General features: G+C 45.9%; 1 protein-coding gene across 1 annotated transcript; it reads left to right on the top strand.

Moving 5' to 3' along the window:
• The first annotated feature begins 1,585 nt into the window (after positions 1-1,585).
• On the top strand, positions 1,586-9,889 carry CLEC3B (C-type lectin domain family 3 member B). The gene is made up of 3 exons (XM_042043718.1): positions 1,586-1,871; positions 6,562-6,660; positions 7,982-9,889. Exons 1-3 carry the CDS (start codon positions 1,766-1,768, stop codon positions 8,380-8,382), a joined length of 606 nt encoding a protein of 201 aa, XP_041899652.1. The 5' UTR covers positions 1,586-1,765; the 3' UTR covers positions 8,383-9,889.
• The last annotated feature ends 9,649 nt before the right edge of the window (positions 9,890-19,538 follow it).

The raw sequence follows: 19,538 nt of genomic DNA, 5'->3' as shown, positions 1-19,538 counted from the left end.
ACAAGTGTTTTGAGTATACTTATTTTCATTTTTCTCATTTTTCAAGAAAAAATACCGTGGCATACAGCACAGGACGTGCTGGCTGGTGTAGGGAGGGGCCCCCTTGGTGCAGACCTGTTCTTCAGGGACTAGTGGAAAGCCACCCTGCCCTTCTTTTTTCAGCTGGGCAAAACTCCAGTGGGCCCCAGCCACACGGAAATCTGAGGTTGGGGACTGCTGTCAGACTCCACACCACAGCCATCCGTTTCATGGGCAGTAGCGAAGGGAGCATTTTGGTTTTTTCCCCAGCTTGGCAGCACATGAATCAAAGCAAAGGCAGGCAAGCATATCTGGAGCCAAGGAAAACTGGGAGGTACTGAGTTACCAAAAGTACTTTCAACTGTCAAGGAAAGGGAACGTGTATGTGTATGTAGGTGTCTGCCATTTCTTGGGCTCTATCCATCCCATTTTGGGATAGTCCAGGCAGGAGAACAGTAAATCCCTAAAATATGTATTTTCCAGTTTAAATTTGAGTGACAGTTGGTGCATGTGGTAAAGGGCAGTGAAAATCAAACTGCTCCTCCTATGCTTCAAAAGTTGGGACTGCAAGAGAGCTCTCTGTTCAGCTAAGACATCAAGGCAGGAATTTTCCCTATTCAGTAGAAGTGTAAGGCAGGGTAACACCATGGTTGCCAAACTAACTTAATGGCAGCTCTTTTTCTGGTCACATCCCAGTTTATCTTGGACTTTTTATGTTCCTACAACTCCAGAAGTTCACATTGTTCTGGGTGGCATCTTGCCTTAAATTATCAGAAAACTTTTAAGATTAATGGCTGATGTCTGGAGCACTTTGTTCTTCAAAATGCCCATCCCTCCTCTCCTCCCTCTACATGAATTTCCTCCACTTGTTCAAACTGCTGCTTTTCCTCCTGCAGGAAGGACTTAGCTGCTTGTGCTGCAGCTGCTGAAGGACCACACCACCCCAAAAAACAGTCAGTGGTCTTGGTGTAGGCTGCAGAGCTTAGTGTAGGCTGCAGAGCTGCTCAGCACAGCCCAGCTGCTCCAAGAAGTCAGGCTGGGAACGTGCAAAGGGGTCTCTGGGAGAATGGCTTTTTGTGGAACATGTGCCCCTTATCCCAAGTCCCACTCATCCCATGGAGAAGCAATGACAGCGGGACGACCCTATCAAAGCCACAGTGGAACTGCTTTTTAGAGGGGTAAGAGCCACCCTACACTGTGAGCAGGGAGCCGGGGTGCTCAGTCCCCCCAGGTGCTCCCTCTGCCTCTGTTGGTGCCGGCACATTCCTTACGGGCATCCCTGCTGAGGGGCGGGGGACAGGTGGTCCCTCTGTGTCCCCTCAGCCACCCAAGCGCTGTTTCACACCTCACGTTGCCGTTGCCATCGCTGACACACGAGATCAAACTCGTGGCATTTTGCTAAAAGCCTTAGGAAATCGTTCCAGCTATACTCCCAGCCTTTCCTGATGTTTAGCTTAGCAGACTGTCGGTACATTCATTCCCGGCTTTTTTCTTCTTTTTTTTTTCTTTTTTTTTTGTTTTTAACAAAAACAAGCAGCGTGCTAGGAGCTGCAAGCCCTCTGGGAGGTTTTCAGCCTTGGCCGGAGCCGCCTGACCCCCCCCCCCCCGGGGCCGGGAGGCTGCCGCTGGCCCGGGCTCAGCGGGAGGCTTGCTGGGACAGTCATTCCTGACTCCAGCCGGTGTCCAGGCGGCTGTGTGCGGGCAGAGCGGAGCCACTGCAGCTCCGCTCGGACCAGACGGCAGCGGCATGGCGCTCCGGGGAGCCTGCCTCCTCCTCTGCCTCCTCTCCCTGTCCCAGGTCTCCGGCCAGCAGAACGGCAAAGTCCGGCAAAAACCGGCGGCTGCCAAGAAAGGTAAGGGGCAGCGGCACCTTCCCTGCAAGAAAGACTTGCAGGGCTTGGGGGGGGGGTTGCAGTCAGCCCACTCGTTTGGGCATTTAACAGTGCTTTAGTGAAACTTCAGAAAAAGCATCTAAAAACCTAATAAAGTGGTTTCCTCCCAGCCTCCTCCGTGGGAATGATTGTGTAGCTCTTCTGTAAAACAATGAGAGTATTGAAACGGTTTTGGTGGGTTCCTAACTTGAATAAATTTGTTGGGACAGCTTGGTCGGAATTTCAGAGGGAACTCATTTTTCATGTTCCCTCTAAGGTTTATCCCAAACTTTTCCTCTACTAAACTCTCCCTTTGTGTAGCCCCCCCCTCACCCCCCCCATTCATTTTTCAGAAGCAAGTAAGTGGCAGATGACAGACAATTTTGGAGACAAAAGCAGGCAGAAAACATACAATCCTTTAAGCATCAACAAGGTTCTTCATTTAAAAACGCTGGCCTCGGGTGTATTTCACACCAGACATGAGCTCTGTCTACTCAGTCTTGACAGACAGCAGCGTACACACAAAGGTACCTGGGTTTTCTATTCCTTCGTGGGTTTGTTTTTCCTTTTCTTCTCCTGTTTTCCTCCTGTCCCATCCTTTCTCCTTCTGACTCAATGCACATTAAGTACAGGAGAAGGCAGGTGAGGTGAGGAAGCAGCATGTGAGCCTGCCTGCCTGATGTGTCCGACCGCAGTCTCGTGGGCTTGGACCGCTTCTGGCAGGCGCTTTCCTGCTTGGAATGAAGTGGGGAGCAAGGAAGAGGGCATCCTTGGAATTCACTTGGCCAGGCTGCTCTCTACACTCACCCAGTGGCTATTTTTGTCAAATTTCATCTTTGAGAAAATTTTGCCTTTTCTCCCGTTGGATCTTTCTATGAATTCACAAAATTAACTGCTTATTCTGCAGGACATGGAATAACAGAGAAAACAGTCTGTGACTGTTTTCTAGAGCAAAAAATACCCCCTTGGGCTCATATAGGGCACATACATGCGTTGGACTCACTGGAGGTACTAGGAGAGAGACATTTCTTAGAGAAATCCTGGTTTTCTCTAGGCGTCATTGCAACTGCTGTTTGTAATAGATCAGTGACAAGAAGGTAGGAGAAAAATCACCTTTTTGACAGGAAAATGCGGCTCTGATTTAAAAACTTTTGAGGGGGGTGTCCTGAAAATCAAGCCATTTGGACCAGCTGGTGGCAGGTTTTACTCAGAATTCCTTTTCAAAGGAGAGGTCTTATTTTGTGTGGAGAAAAGGGAAAAACCCAGCAACTTGGCATTTTTGACCAGTCACATCCAGCCCCACAGGGGATCAGCTGCCCTGCTTTCACTGGAAACTTCCAGTATTTCTTGGTTAATATTTTTCAGATTTTTACCAGTGCCAGGGGGTGGGAAAAGAGGGAAAAAAGTGCTAAAAATCCCCTATGAAACTCGTCTTCGCCTCCAGCCCCTCTCCACCTCCAAGCCTGCCTGCCCAGCCACCACAGGGACTAGGGCTCAGCCACTTCTGCTCTAAACAGTGGCAGGATGGCCCCATCCCATCCTCATCCAGGCCTCTAGTACCCCGGTCCTGGTTCCACCCCTGCACTTTGCCTGGGAGGGTCAGGCAGGGCAAAGCCACTGGAGGGTTGGGGTGTTTGGCTGGAATTATTTTTTTAATCTGTACAGCCAAACCGAAAATGTTAGAAAAGAAAGCACTGCTTTGAGCCAAGCTTTTTATGTTTCTTTTTCCTTTTTTTTTTTTTTTTTTTGGTAATTATTGCTTACATTTGGTTCTGCATCAGAATGAAAAATGATGCTATTTCAATTTGAGAAAGCCAAACCACAGTATTTAGAAAATGCTGAGACAGCACATTCACTTTTCCTGCTGTTGTGTTTTTCCCCCTCAAATTACTCCCCAGTTATGGTTCCAAATGCAGTAGCTCAGCAAACTCTCCCTGAGCCCCAATGTCTTGGGGCACAGATGGGATTTGCCCTTGTCTGGCAGCTCTGGATGTCTCATCCAAAAGAATGGCCAGGGGAGGAAGGCACAGGCATCCCTGCCAGTGTTGACACCCCATGGCTTGGGGTGCAGGCACCAGCCCCAGAGGGGCTCCCCTTGGTCACAGCCATCATGGGGTGCTGGGGTCACGGAAAGGAGCATCTTTGCATAGCTCTCATATGTATTTCTAAGGTAACTGGAAACAGAAATCGGAGTCCGGATGCTTAAATCAGTGGATAGGGACTAATTTGGGCTTCACTCCTAATGCCACCTACTGCCCAAAATTTCGGTGTACTCTTGTCTGGGTGCTCTTCTCTGAAAACGTCTGTGAATATTTACACTGCTATAAATCCAGTGTGGGTGTGTTCAGTCTCCTCCTTTGATCCAGGGACAGACTGCAATATGGGACCTTACTGTTCCACTTGGTACATTTGGGGAAATGCCTGGTGTCTGAAGAAATGGCCAGAGAGGTTTGATGACAGCCGTTGTGAACCAGAGCAATGCTCATTTCTCTGAGGGACAGATAGCTGTTTGGATCTCCAGGCAAAGCTAAGAAGCCCATATATATATATCCAAATTTCATACAGGAATAGTTAAAACATTAAAATTAAGTACAGAGGGATTTGTTTGTTATTCACCATATAATTAGAATGGATGAGTGCTCCCATTTGTAGCTTTAAATACATTTCTGGTCAGGCTTTTAAACCAACAGACTATTGCGTCCCACATCCTTCTGTGAGTCTCCTTTTGATCCTGCCTCTGCCCACACTTAATCCTGCTGCTCACAGTGAGCTGCACAAGGGCCCACTCCAGCTCCCACGGGAGCATCAGCGTCCTGTACACCAGCTTCCGTCACAGAAAACCCAAACTGTAAACAGGCTTGATCCCAGGCTTCAGGAGATGAGCCTTGAGGAAATGACAGCACCGAGACAAAAACCCGTGGCAATAAAACAGACAACACAATGTCTGTTGATGTAGCCATGGTCCTCACTTTATAGCTGAAGGGTGAGTTAACCAGTCCTGGCTCTCCATGAGACACCCCAGTGAATGCACTGCTGCAGGAGCATCTTGTGGCCCAGGATTTGGAAATGAGGTACTGAAAAGGGACTCTAGGTGGTTATCTAGGAGACATGTCACCTCTCATGGCAGGGACCCTCAAGGTGGGAACCCACCTGCAAATCCAGCTGGAACACCGTAAGGAGCTGCCCCAGCAAGAGTCACTGGCAGTGTCCTGCCATGGCCTTTGGATGTTACTTAAACCTTAGAACATTTGTTCTGCTGCAAGACAGGCTTGCATGGAAAAAAACCCCACGATTAATTAGCCATTTCCCACAAAGTGTTTTCATCAAAGGCAGCAAAATAATATCTAGTGCCTCAGTGTTAAGTGAATCCATTAAAATTAACTGAGCAACGAGTAAAGCAGCTTAATGCCCTGCTCCTGATGTGTCTGGCTTTTCATATTCATGGCACCATGTAATCTTGGGTTGGTGGTTTTGGTCCGCATCCAAGCTGCTTCCCCACTTGCCTAGCTTGGTGCCTGAGCTCCTTGGCCCTTAAGGAAGCCCCTCCAACTGCATTCATGGGCAAGCTGTCCCCTTTCCTTTCACCCCATGAGAGCTACTAGATGCTTACGTGAGAACTACTAGAGGCATACAATTGCCTCAATGTCCAGTCTCCCACCACCTTCAAGGTGTAAATGGTCAGTTTGCTCCAGTCTAGGAGAAATCCAAGTACTGATTAAGAACTGGTTGGAGCCATTGCAGAAGCAACACACCTAGCAAGATGTAGGCTTTGGTAGCCAGCTGCACCCAGCTCCCCAGCCAAAGAGGCGTCTTCTCACAGCAGGAGAGCAGCTCTGGACAGTGTTTGGATACCTACACTGGGGGTGATGAAGGTAGAGATGAGGCAGAGGCAGCTGTGATGGTCCAAAGGATGGTGTGGTCGGTGGGCAGAGGCTGGTGCCTGGTGGTGCAGAGGCAGATCTAATGGAGGTACTGCAGCCCTTCCAGCCCCTTCCTGCTGAACATCAGCCTGGTGGGCAAAATGCTTTCCTACCAATCCACCAGTGACAGCGGACAAGAGGTGGGTGCAGCCAGGACTGCATACAAGGAACATCATGTGTTAGGGTGTTTGAGGGAAGCCAGGAGGGTGTGCTGTGAAGACAGATAGAGCATGTTTTTGAGGAATCGGAAAAAAGAAATCCTTTTCATCATTAGCTTCAAGTTGCCCACAAAACACTCATGTGTGACAGGACTTCTGTTCAGGCAGGGCAGCATCAGATGGTATGCTCCTGCATTTTGGGAGCTCGACCCCAATGCAGCACCACCCCAGATGACTGCTCTACACAGGGGTGCCAGAGACAAGCCTGCACCTCGCAGTGCTCATGCATGTGACCTCCTCCCCAGCACTGCAGTGGCAACCCAAAGGGTGAGCCCTGCAGCAGGAAGCCCCGTGGAGTGCACAGCCCCAAAACCTGAACTGGGAAAACAAGTTTGTTATTGATAGCAGAACCAGGCTGTCAAGCAAACGCTCTGATGGATGTGCAAGGGGACACAGGTGCTGTCTTTGTGGATTCCTTTTGTTTAACCTTCTCTGAGGGCAAAGAAACATGGCGTTTTGATGATAGGAACAGATTTGGTTGCCTCCCCTGGGATGAAACCAATATTTGTGCTTTTTCTTTGATTCCTGCAACAGATGGTGTGAGCCTCAAAATGATTGAAGACCTGAAGGCCATGATTGACAACATCTCTCAGGAGGTTGCTCTACTGAAGGAAAAGCAAGCACTCCAGACAGGTAAAGGGCTTGCTGAAGAACACATGGCTTTTGCTTTGAGAGAGGAGCTGCTCATAAAGTGGCTGCAATTGCTCCACACGTCTTGATGAGACATGCCCAAGCACCCCACAGCAACAAGCCCATCATGGGGAGAGAGGCTGGGGGATCAAAGCAGAGTGTGGGTCTCTGCAATTCCTCCTCAGGCAGTTAATGATGGGAGTTGTGCTGTGTGGGGCCCCCCTCTTCACTTGCTTCCCATTGGTACAGCTATGGATATTCCTGTGGTGCTAAGCCAGATGTTCATTTTCCTTTATGAGGTGGAGGGATGGGATTTGGATTAGTCTGTGCTTAAACCAAATGCAGTTTACTCTTTTGTGTGAACCCCAGTGAAATGGCGACCTGATCTCTGATACATACCATGGTATTGCCCAGGGAACTGCACTGCAGGTCAGTCCTGCTTCATTAAACATACACTGAGGAGAGTCCCAAAGTGTCCATCTTCCAGACATGCCCCATAGTTATTCTGTGCAAACTCCACTGACATCAGTAGGAGTAGGATTTGCAAAACATGAAGCAGAAATGAGATGAAAATGCAAATTAAGGAGAATTTTCTCGTTAAAAGGAACACAAGCAAAATCAAGGCTTTAGTTCCAAGCTCACATTCATTGAGAAGTAATTGGTCTGGATATTAATGTGTGGCTCTGATTAGGTATTGTTTGGCTACAGTACCCAACACTCTCAAGGTTTAGAGCTTAAAGAAAAACAAAATAAATTGATATCCTTAACACTAAAATCAGAGGCAAGTAGTAATTTCCTCTGAAGACCTCAAGCTATGCAAGCACAACGCTTCTGATCAAAGCTTATTAAAAAAGACTTTTTTTTCATCTTGCATAATTAAGATGATTTAATTGGCATGCAGGCCTTTTCCCAAAACACTCCAACACTTGGCGGTCGCCATGACAAACCTTATTTCCAACAAATTCATCAGAGAAAGAGTAGCATTGACTGGGAAAGAACAAGGCCAGGGCAAGGAGCAGGAGGACCATGCTGTGCCTCTGCTCCAGCAACAGCAGAGCCCAGAAGGGTGGCAAGGGCACCCTGAAAATCCCTTTTACCCAATGGTTTGTAGAGGGGGAGGGCATGTCCCCATGACTGTGAACTGCCCTGCATGGGAGGGAAAAGGGCCCTTGGAATCCCATGCTGCCAAGGGTCACTGTGCAGCCTAAAAATTTAAGTTTGCAGCCTGGCTACTGGGTTTGCTGCTGCTGCTTCTTCCTGGGCATCATTTTTAAACCAAATTCTCTTTCTGTCTTTTTATTCTGTTCGTGTGGTAACCTCTCAGTTTGCCTGAAAGGCACCAAAATTCACCTAAAATGCTTCCTGGCATTTTTGGAGACCAAGACATACCACGAGGCCAGCGAAAACTGCATCTCTCAGGGCGGCACACTCAGCACGCCCCAGAACGGGGAGGAGAACGATGCCCTCTACGACTACATGCGCAAGAGCATCGGCTCGGAGGCCGAGATCTGGCTGGGCCTCAACGACATGGCCGCGGAGGGCAAGTGGGTCGACATGACGGGCAGCCCCATCCGCTACAAGAACTGGGAGACTGAAATCACCACCCAGCCCGACGGTGGCAAGCTGGAAAACTGTGCAGCTCTGTCGGGGACCGCCATCGGCAAGTGGTTCGACAAGAAGTGCCGAGAGCAGCTGCCCTACATCTGCCAGTTCATGATCGTGTAGCGGCGGGGCGTCCCCCTGCCTGCCGCAGCCTGGATGTACCCTCTGGGCAGCAGGATTATGAAGCTGTAGCTGTGTGTACACGTCCATGCACATCGCACACCCACATGCACGTGTTCCAGTAGAGTCACCCTTTGCAAAGAGAGTTGCCGTGGCTCGCTGTCGGGTTATAGAGTGCTAGAGCATTTCCTTCGGCCACACCCAGCCCTGTGCGCAGCTGCACTGCTCTTCCTAAGGCACGATTTATAGATATATTTTTTTACACAGGAATTTATTAGGACAGCTCAGTTGTTTTGGCACAGTGCAGCAGTCCAGCCTGGCATCCAGCTGCCTCGGTGGCCCAGGTCTGTCACTCTGCAGTGTCCTTTCCCATTTTGCTGAGCTTTCTTGGGACACCAGCATAGCCAGTTTCTGCTTTCTTCTCTTGTTTTGCTTCCCCATAAGCCCTGGCAGCAATCTGTGGGAGCTCCTTGTTCCTCACAGTGTCCCAATTCAGCCTTGTAAGGATCAAGGTCCTGTCTCAATGGGCAGAGGGAGCTACTCCTGCTTTGCATTGAGAGATACCATTGGGCTTATTTGGCATGGTACCAGCTGCTCAAGAGGTTGTCCAACTAGTCGTGTTATATTCATGAATAACTTGGCAAGTTACAGGCATGTTTGGTCCTTTTCTCACCAGCCAGAAGCCAGTTTCACTGACTTCAGTGGAAGAGCAAGACCCATTGCCAGATATTTGAAAAAAATCCCATCAGAAGCTTTTTTTGTGCTACAGTATTAAGGGGGAAACAGTGATGACTTGGAGCATAGTTAGTCAACTATATTATTGGAAATAGAAGATGTATGTATTACATAAATAACATTAATGTAGTACTGTTAGGGAATATGTTGCTATATAAAAACAACTATGTATTGAAAACAAGCCCCAGGATAACTCACTCCAGCAGCTTAGGAATGACCGGGCCTGTTTATATGATGGGAACCCAGATGAACTAGTCCAGTCTTTGCTGGTCCAGGTACAGTCCTTGGCAAACATAAATCTGCTAAGCACTGTTTGTGCCAATATATTCATGCCCATCTGAAGATCTGACCTCAGTGATTTTTTACTGAGAAAAGGTTTAAAGTAAAAAAAAAAACAAATAAACAGCAATGGTGGGAAAGAAGTGCAGGTCACCCTGGCAGCTTAACAAAGCTTTGCTGGCTGTTGGCTAAAAGGTATCAGTGGTCCTTTGCTGTCCAGTGCTTGGTAATAACCCTTCCAGTTTGGGTCATACACCCTGCACTTCCAGGTTGGAGGTATCAAGACAGGATCCTGCCCATGGGACAGGATTCCACTTTTGCTGCTTTGTATAAAAGCAGCATGGTGTTAGGTCTTCCAAGATATCAAGTCTGAGCCAAGCTGGAAACACACACACGCACACAAATGCAGAGTGCATGCTTCTGAGGTTGTCATTATTGCCAAACTCTCCACTGTTCAAATGACTATAAAATAAAAATATCTATATAGCTTGCTGAAGGAATGGAGTTGTGTCAGTGTGATTGGAGTGCTTTCTCCTTCTTTTCTTTCTCTTCAGAGCAGCTCCAGGGATCTGTCTGAAGGCTGGAGATAAGACAGAGGGGAAAAGCAGAAAGTGAGAGCCTCCCACCCTGTAATACACTTTATAGGCTTCTCCCCCTCCTGCCCATTATCATCCCAGTCACATGCCATACACAGAATACAGGCAAGGAATCCTTTTATAAGAAAATAAGATTTCCCTCCTCCCTTCCCTTGCTGCTGGGAAATTTCATTCTGAAATACAGGCTAACCCAGAAGGGAGGTCCTTCCCTCAGCCCTGTTTGGCAGCAGTAGTGGTGCCGGGAGAGGTGGCATCTCAGATCCCAGTATGGAGCCAGTCCTTCCCAAGCTGCCTCCCACCTCCTCTGCAATGAGCAGAGCTGCATCAGCACCAAGAGTCCCTCTCCTTCACCCACTGAGGTGGTGATGACTTCCTCCTCCTCCTCTTCCTCCTTCTCTTCCTCCTCTCCAGTGTCCCATGTAGGAGACAAGACCATCCATGTAGAACATGGTGCCTCACACCAGTCTGTGAAGTTTCAACATCTGCAGGACCACATGTGAAATTAGGTCTCTTTTGCACAGCCCTCCAGTGAGCTTTACTTTGGACCCTGCTCCTGACGTTTTCTCTTTGCTGTGGGTCATGGTTACACCCTACAAGCCAGCTTGTCTCAGTACAAATCCTCTAGTTCCTTTGGCAGATGTTCCCTCCATATTTTGAGATACACATGAAGGCAAAGCAGCAATGCTGGAAGTGTTGCTGGCTTTAATCCTGACTGGTCATAAACCACAAGGTCTTAAAACACAAATGTGTGGTCAGAGAAATAAAACAGAGGGCTTTTATGGGGGCCCAGAAACGAAAAAGGAACAGAGTGAAAGCCATGGACCCTGGCAATGCTGAGCTTCAGGGAAGTTGTGGGTGCTGGAGCTGGACCATCTTTGCGTGGAGTGTGAATCTGAAAAACAGCCATGGAGATGGATGCCAAAGGATATTCCCAGAGAGGACATGAAGGAGTCAATCTGTCAAATCTAAAGAATAACAAGTCGCTCTCAGCAGATGTCTTGCTCATATCTCTCTTGCTCTCTATTTTCACAAAGCTAAGCTCCTGCCAGCACCATTCCTCATAGATGTTTTGCTCTTCTGAAGCTGGGAGGAGCACTGGGAAGGATGGCTTTGCCCCTGCTGTACTTGTTGGATCCAGGATGACAGAACTGACCTTGTTGTTTCAGTGCTACATTTATAAGTTTGATATTGTTCTTACAATCTTCTTCATACTGTACATTATGAACTAGAAATCTTCTTTGAAAAGCTAAAGAGAAGGAATTTCTAGAAGATTCCTCAGCCTTGCTTACCACAGCAATGTTGTTTTTTGTGTCCCACCATGTGTTTTGTGGTCACAGGGAATGCCAGGATGGAGGGATTGACAGGGGATTCTGGCTGCCTCCATAGGGAAACTGTCCCGAGCACACATGGTCTATCTGCTGGGGGCCAGGACAGGAATCACTTTTTTGATCTTCCATTAAATCCTTTGGCACTCAAGCCAGAGTGGAACATATGCTGTCCACAAAGTGTGGTCTCAGCCAAAGGCATGCAGACTAATGGAACAAAACCTCAGCTCTTTCCCCCAGGAAAAGGAAATGTGGAGGTGATCATGTCTGAATCAATGTATTGTGATGCCTGCAATCCCTAATGAACCTCATGTTGTTAAAAATAGATGTTGTATAAGACCTTGTGCCACTGATGGCAACGCTCAGCTGCTTGTGGCTCTGTGACACAGCAGAGGAAAGATGAAACATGAAATGTACATATATTTATATAAACAAAAGAATAAAAGTTACTGGGTGAGCCTACAGGAGTTCCCCCAGCACTATGCCATCCACAGCTGACTTCAACAGAGCTGCACTAACCCACCCCACTGATTGCCCCCAGCCCAATTCACCCTGGTCTGAAAGTTCAGGACCTGGTCTAGGTCTTTACCTGAAGGTCCAAGAAAGGACCAAATGGGTCAGAGTGAAATGGCTAAAACCATAAAACAGGTAATACCTTTCCAAACTCTCCCTCTGCAGGAGGGCCAGAACAGCACAGTAGTCACACACCTCAGCAGCCAGGTTGCTTTTGGCTTCAGTCAGTGAAAGGGCTGGGCAGGCAAAGGTAGGTAAGAATTTGGGAGTTGTGAGCCAAAAGCTTGTTTCAAGCTTTGAACACTTTTGTGGGACTTGGTAGTAATCCTAACAAGAAACCCAACCCCACATGTCTGCTCCTTGTGCGTCTCCACTCAGCCTGGGCGTTACTCAGACCAGAGGTTCTCTCTACATCAGGTGCACCCTCTCCCTGTCATCCTTTGCAAGGAACACCAACAACAACTCTGGCTTTCCATTTCCCCCAACACCTCTGCTCCTGCCTGACACGGAGAGAACACACTTCCCACCTCTGTGGCTGTGGAATGAGACCATTGGTAGAATGAACCTCCAAAGGGAAAGACCTCCTCTGCCCATGAACCACTGAGTCTTGTGATTCCTATAGGCTTTACTGTTTGCTCCTGCTCCTGTGTAAGCACTGACCCCCACTGTCAGTCTCTTCTTTTACAAATAAAATAAAAAGCTAAATTACAGTTACTTTTCTCCATCTCAGAAACCACCATAGACAGGGAAGAAGTACAGATCTGTGAGACTCAGCAAATAAGGCTAGGCCAAAACACCCCTGGGAGCATAAATATAAACCAGCTTGGGGTGTCACTAAACTAATGGAGAGCATGAAAATAAACTCCCTGGGGATAGAAGATAGAGAGGATATCAGGCTACTGTGTACAAACCAAAACAAACCCAAACCAAAACAACAAAAAAGGTTTATTGCTTTTATATATAGAAGCACCCAGAGGGAGTCCAAAGGTAACAGTTGGAGACTGTTCCAAATACAGCTGAAAACAAATCACAACCATTTTAGCCTCTCAACTGGCAGCCTCTCCACTCTGTCCTGTGCTGTGCAGACAGGTCAGTGTCTGCATCACCTCCCTGTGACCTCCCTATCCTGCTGTGCTGGGGCCTGGGGTCATCCGTGCTGGCAGCAGCCACAAGGCACCCCAGTGCCTGCAGCATCCCTCCAGGAAGGAAAGAAAAACCCAAGATGGTGTGCTGCCAAGAGGTGAAGCCAGCTGCTGATCTCAGAACATGGCTGCTCTCGCCTCAGCCGTGTTAGAAAGCTGGCTCTGAGCCTGGGACAGAGAACACAACACCCAAGACACTTGCCAACCTGGCAATGGAGAATGTGCCTCAAGAAGCTGTGTTTAGAAAACAGTTTGGGAAGCACTGCAGCTTGTAAAAGAAAATGCAGGAGGGGAAATAAAACCTACAACCCCTGCTGCTTTGCAGAAATGCCCCACAGACAGCTTGGTTTCCCACTGCAGTGTCAGTAACTTCTATCACACCCATTAACAAGGATCCCAAAAGTGAGGTCTCTGACATTCAATAGCTTGATGCTTCTGTGTTTCTCAGGAGCAGTGAGACCACATCTGGAGTGCCAGGTCTAGTTTGGACTCCCCAGTACAGGAGGGACAAGGACCTAGTGAAGTAGAAGGGATTTGGGGAGCTGTTGTGTGAGAGAGAGCGAGAGCTGAGACTGCCCAGCCTGGAGAAGAGAAAGCTCAGGGGATCTTAGCTTAAATGCTTGATGGGGGAGGATAGTGAAGACACAGGCATGGGTACAAACTGAAATACAAGAAATTCTGCTTAAAGAGAAGAGCACCCTTTTCTCTGTGAGGGTAGTCAGACCCTGACTACCACAGATTGCTGAGAGAGGCTGTGGAGCCTCTACCCTTGGAGGTACTCAAAACCTGACTGGACATGGCCCTGGCCAATGGGACCTTGCTCTGAGCAGGAGGTGTAATCTGGGGATCTTCAGAGGTCCCGTCAACTTCTGTGCAAACACAGCCACTGAGCAAGGGATCCTACCTACATAACCTACTTCTCTTCTACAGTCACAGGAGAAAAACGCGCACTTCAGGAGCAGACAGATGACCTCAGACACCTGTTGGATGAGCTGTCATGTAAAAGCCTTCCTACAGAAAAAGGTTAGCAAGAAAGCCAATAAAATAATCCCTTGTGGGATGTGATTTCCACACTGTAGTGCTGCCAGAGCTCTAGATCCTAACTAGGTCTTGCTGCTCTGCCAACTATGATCAGGAGACAAGAGCTGAAACTTCATTTAGTTATTCAACCAAAAGGAAACCGGAAACTAACTCCACCAAATCACCAAAAAGCAAATGAAATAATTTTTAAAATATTCAATATTCAATCCAAACACACAATTGAGGAGTGCATAGATGGAAGATATGAATCAGCTCAACCGCAGTGACAGATTTGCTTTACTGTTAGAGCAGATTACAGTCCAAGGGCAGCTTGAATTTCATCCAGATTCATGTGCAATGTGGACATTGCTCTGCCACTGGGAAGGCTTTGATCCAAAGCCCCTGAGTGTCAAGCCATGCTGACATGGGGATCCAAACCCCAGGAGATGGGCAATGGCACAGGTCACACCTGCCCCAGCACCAGCACAGAGGTGCTGCAACACACATTTATTGAGGTAGGCTCCCAGACTTTGTTCTATAATACATTAGAGCAGAAAGCCAAACCCCCAAGAGACCTTAAACCAGTCAAATTTTAGGAAACATTCAAGAAATCGCACTGATTATAAACAGGGTTAAACAATTGGTTCCATTGAACTGTGAGAACTTGGAAGGAGCTGCGTGGGTGGGGTGATGTGTACCTACAGAGTGACCGACAAGTTTTATACACAGCCTGGAAACAAAACTTGCTTTCAAAAAAGAAGAACAACAATTAGTGTGGTTTGTTCCTAAATTAAAATGTGTGCACCAAAAAATAATGCAAACACAGCAAGTAGTTGAAGTGTATGGCTGGAGAAAGGTAAACAATCCTGAAAGCACAGTACTAGGGAATAAAACACCTTACAGATAAAATATGGAAAGCTTGAAAGCAGCCAGAAATCATCATTACTGAGAACTTTGCCTTCTTTTAAACATTCATAGGAATTGTTTGCCAGGCCATATGAGTAGCCTATTTTTAAGCCTGCTGAAACTACAGACGTATGTAGTGTTCACAGCCAGATATAAAACCACCTCATGACTTTGATCAGGTGATCAATGTCCATTAAAAAAGGAGAGCAGACAGCCCTGAAGGCCAAACTGCAGAGAGCAAAGCAAAAACTCAGCCTTTGATTAATGTGCTAATGAGGGGGCTGGGATGACCCTGGAGGTCCCTAGAAAATCTTGGTCTTGAGTCTCAGGAGCTGGCTGCATCAGGTGAGGCAGAGCTCACAGTAGTGAGATATTGCCTTGTGGTCACCATCCTCTTACCTTCCCTGCAGGGCCATCAACACCTTTCCTGCTCTCCTTGCCCTTTCCCAGTGCCCTGAACTCACACTCCTTGGGGATTAAAGTTGATAGCTCCAGAGACAGGGACTTGAAGTTGCATTCAGTTTGGGTAAAAAGTAAGAGAGACGGCTGCAAAGCTCTGGACCTTAAAATCAGGAAATTAAGATATATCAGAATGAGGTGGAATCACCCCAAAAGGAAACACAAAGGAAAAATCTCCACCCTCAGAATAAGCCCTAAATTTCAGCTTAATGATTAAAATTAAAATCAATATCTGAGCCTTCAAGAGTGAATGGATGCATTATTCTCATCATCATTTTCTACTTCGAGGTGGCAGGAAGGGAAATGTCTCTCCTTTGTTTTGCTCCTCAGTGCCAGAAAGCCACCAAGTCGTGACCACTGCACCACCTAAAGCACAGTGCGAATTGGTGGAGATGCTTTTACTACAGTCAATGTTAGTGAAGCAAGTACAGATTGGAAAAAAGTTTAAAAAGCACCTTGGAAAAAGGTTACTGGTGGAGATATGATTCATTGCACCATCCATGGACCTGGGTTATTGTTCTGCACCCTTCCACCTAATTTGGTGTATAATTAGGTGTTACTTATACAAGAGGTCATTCATGTCAAGAGAAGCAGTACTTTCCAGACTAATTTGAGTTTTTCCAACATATATTAATGCTTTCCCAAGTACCTCTCCAGCTACTTGAGACGTCAACTACTTCAAGTACTGCCACTTCATTCAGTGCTGAAGCAGCTTTGTGGCTGCTCTGTGGCGAAACCTGGGGACCTTGCTGTAGCAAACTTCACCCAGCAGCTTTGCTGCATTCCAGGCAGGTTCAGGTGAAGCTAGAGCAAGAGATATATTGTAGACAGAGGTTTATAACCTAACACTGAGAGAACATTCACCAAAAGAATCAGTTTCTGGAGAACTCTATCTTGAACTTCGCTGGTTGCAAATGTGGTGAGAAAGGCAGACAAAGACAGTAGGAAAAGAAAGGAGGGTAATGACAAAACTCCATTTTTCAGTGGTGTTTTGAGCACCTTCATTGATGCATGGTTCAACCTCTGGAGCCTGAGCTGTCTTAGGTCCAGAAGCGCTACTTTCCCAGACATAAACTGGGCACAGATTCCTTAAACATTGCCCACAAGCTATATTGGGAAGCGCTCTTACAGAAATTCATAAACTCCTTTCAGCTGAAGCTGTATCTTGTCCTTTAACCTAGATGGGTGACCATAAAAACCCAAGGAGAACATGAGAGAGTTTGACCTACAGAGCTGACCAGCCAAATATATAAAATGTCAGAATACATAAGTATATATTCAATTGCCCATTTTCCTAAGATGTTTGACTAGCAAGGAAAAATACCATCTTTTGGGATACTAGACATATGCTTGAACCCATATGCCTTGCCAGGCTGGTTTAAGATACTTAGAAATTTGTTCTTCAATAGCCCAAAGAAGAGAAATTAGAGAGGAAGATCTAACTGTGTGCTGCCTTTTTTTTTTAATTGGTCCGAAAGATTAACCTATAAAATGTTCACCAAACAATCATACCAGAATATTTTATTAGGCCTTTGGTTACTTTTTAGGGTTTGCCTCTTGTTAAATAAACTCTCATTAACTTAAGGAAACTAAGGGAAAACCTATTAACCGTTTATAAGCTTTCGAATGGGTAAAGCATTCAGCTGTAAAAGGAATTAACAAGTATCTAAACAGGTTTGATTTGGCAGAAAGTAGAACAGTTTTAATTTACTATGCAAGTGTGGAATCTATAAAGATTCAAGCTGTTGAGCTTGCATCTTACTAAAATGATAATTCTTGTACAAAAATATTTATCACAGCATTTTCCTTTAAAGCCCTCATTTCTGAGGAAATCAGGAGCAGGGACATTTTTCCAAGTAGCCTAACACTGATAGTTTCTGCCTCAGGAGAAGCTGCCAGTGGATGTCCAGGTCTTCAAAGTTGAAAGCTTCAGGCTGTCATGCCCCAGAATGCATATGCAGAATTTAGTATGAGCAAAACTCTACTTAGCAGCTTAAACTGTAGAGCAGTAGGGTTTTTTTCCCCTTTGTAGTTAACCCTGTATTATAAAACAACACCTCTGTGCATTTGTTCCTGGGTTACTTTTTCCAGAAGCCAGCAATTAAATAAAAGTAGCATTTTGAGAGGAAGAACACACCACTAGTTTGCATCTCCTTTATTTTAAAAAACCACACAGCACCTTTTAAATAAAAAGCATTTGTGATGATGAATTTGAAGCAGATGCTAAAACAATTTGGTTCAGGAGTCTGCGGCTCACTCCTGAGACCAAGCGGTGAATCTCATTTAAGGACAGGTTCTTCTGTGCAGAAAACCAGATTTACACATGTAATTAGTAGCTGCTTTTCCACCATTAATCTCATGTATGGAGGGAAGTGTCCATATGGGCTCTGTCTGCCATATTTTAGCCCTTAAGGCAAAGACCAATATGGGATATTTTTTCCATCATGGCAACTGGCAAAGGTTATATCCCCTTCGGGCAAAACCATGCCCAGGGTTCCTGAGGAACACCCAAACCTGTCCCCATTTAATTTAAGGAGGTGAAAGGGAAGTGCCCCCTCACCTCTCTCCATATTTACCCAAACCAGCCCACCGAAGGATGCAGCCTCCAAAATAAACGGCAACCAACAATAGCAAACAACAACTAAAATAACAATAAAATTTAAAATAAATAAAATAAATTAAAGAAAGTAAATATTAAAGGAAACTAAATATTAAATACATGCAATTTCAAATGAAAAATAATTTAATTTTTAAAATTATTAAAAATTAATAAATAAAAAGGGGAGCACATACTTTACATGAAACATTTAGTCAGTTCTAAATAATACTTTCTCAAATCGAATGATCTCCAGCTAGAAAAAAAAAAAAACAGTTCTGTTGCAAAGATGACAGGATACTGCCAAAACATTTTCCCTCATTTTCTCCTGATAAAGCACTTCACAGAAAGCGAGGTCATTTTTTCTAGCCTCATGTCTAAAAAACGTGCTGTGTGCTGAGAGCACTGCTCTGTTGGAGTATCTTTGACAGGATGCATCATGGCACTCATTCTAGAGCTGTGAGCAACTGCAGCAGTTGTACCAGGATAAATGCACATGTCTGTATACAAAATGCACTCACAAATGAAGTAAGGAACAAAGCAGTCCCTTGGATCTTTGAAGATTCATCTTGCCCAGAAGCATAAAGCCTGGTTTGTGTGCAGGAGTGTAGCAATTCTTTAAGACAAGAAATGGATGCAGCCCAAACCTCAAAAAACACTTATTATGTGTTAAGTGTTGCTAATTGAAACAATTTGCCATGCTTCATTTACATCGAAGAAACTTCTGGCATGTTATTTCAAAGTCCTTGTAAAAGGACTGCTCCTTCCTCCAGGCTGGATCAGTTCTCCACGCCACAATTCCTCAGTTTCAAAGAAGATCACTAAGCTGGATGTAGAAAGCCATTTATACTAAAGAAATATATCCTCCACTTTTTTTTTTTTTGTTTCCAGCTTCAAAGTTTTTGGGGAGGCAGACTTGCTCCCACCTTTGTGTATAGCACAGTTTGCTGTTAGATGCTGGCTGGTGAAGACATGCACATGGATGAGTGATATTCGGTATTTTGCTCTCTCCTTGCTCCCCCCAAAACATTCACAGACTTAAATAAATGTATTTGCTGTCACACTCACAGGTATCCCAGGGTAGTTTCTTCAGAGTAACATGATTTTTTTCACTCCCTAGGGTCAAGGGGCTCAAGTCTCACTGTTCATCTGGTGTCAAGAATAAAAATTACGTTCTCAATTCCTACTGGTGCTCTACAGATTATGCTGTAATGCAACAAAATAGTAACTTGGCTTTGGATCTGGCTGGAAATTTAACTAGACTATTCACAAACATGCTTAAAAATAAAGAAATTACTGAGTATTTTGATAGCTAAGGATTGTCCAAACCTTACAAATTCAAGCCCAAGAAGCAGGAGGTATCTTTTCAGCTTTGCCAGTTTGGGCAACAAAACCCTGAGCTTCTCTTTGTTTTTCAAAAGCAAATTACATTTGGGCCAGGAGTTCTGCAACTGCTGTCCTCCTATGGACCCCCACCTTTCAATTAATGGCTAATTAGACTTAGAAATTTTCATTTTTAGATAAAAACCACTGCCAAGGAATTACTCCAGGATGGCACAATTGTAGTAAAGATACAAATGATAAGCAC

Source organism: Corvus kubaryi, unplaced genomic scaffold (assembly GCF_017639235.1).
Source record: "Corvus kubaryi isolate FWS band 111438036 unplaced genomic scaffold, C.kubaryi_AGA036_p1.0 37398, whole genome shotgun sequence".
NCBI lineage: Eukaryota > Metazoa > Chordata > Aves > Passeriformes > Corvidae > Corvus > Corvus kubaryi.
Note: the sequence above shows the minus strand (reverse complement) of the source record. Positions and strands in the feature narration are given on the sequence as shown.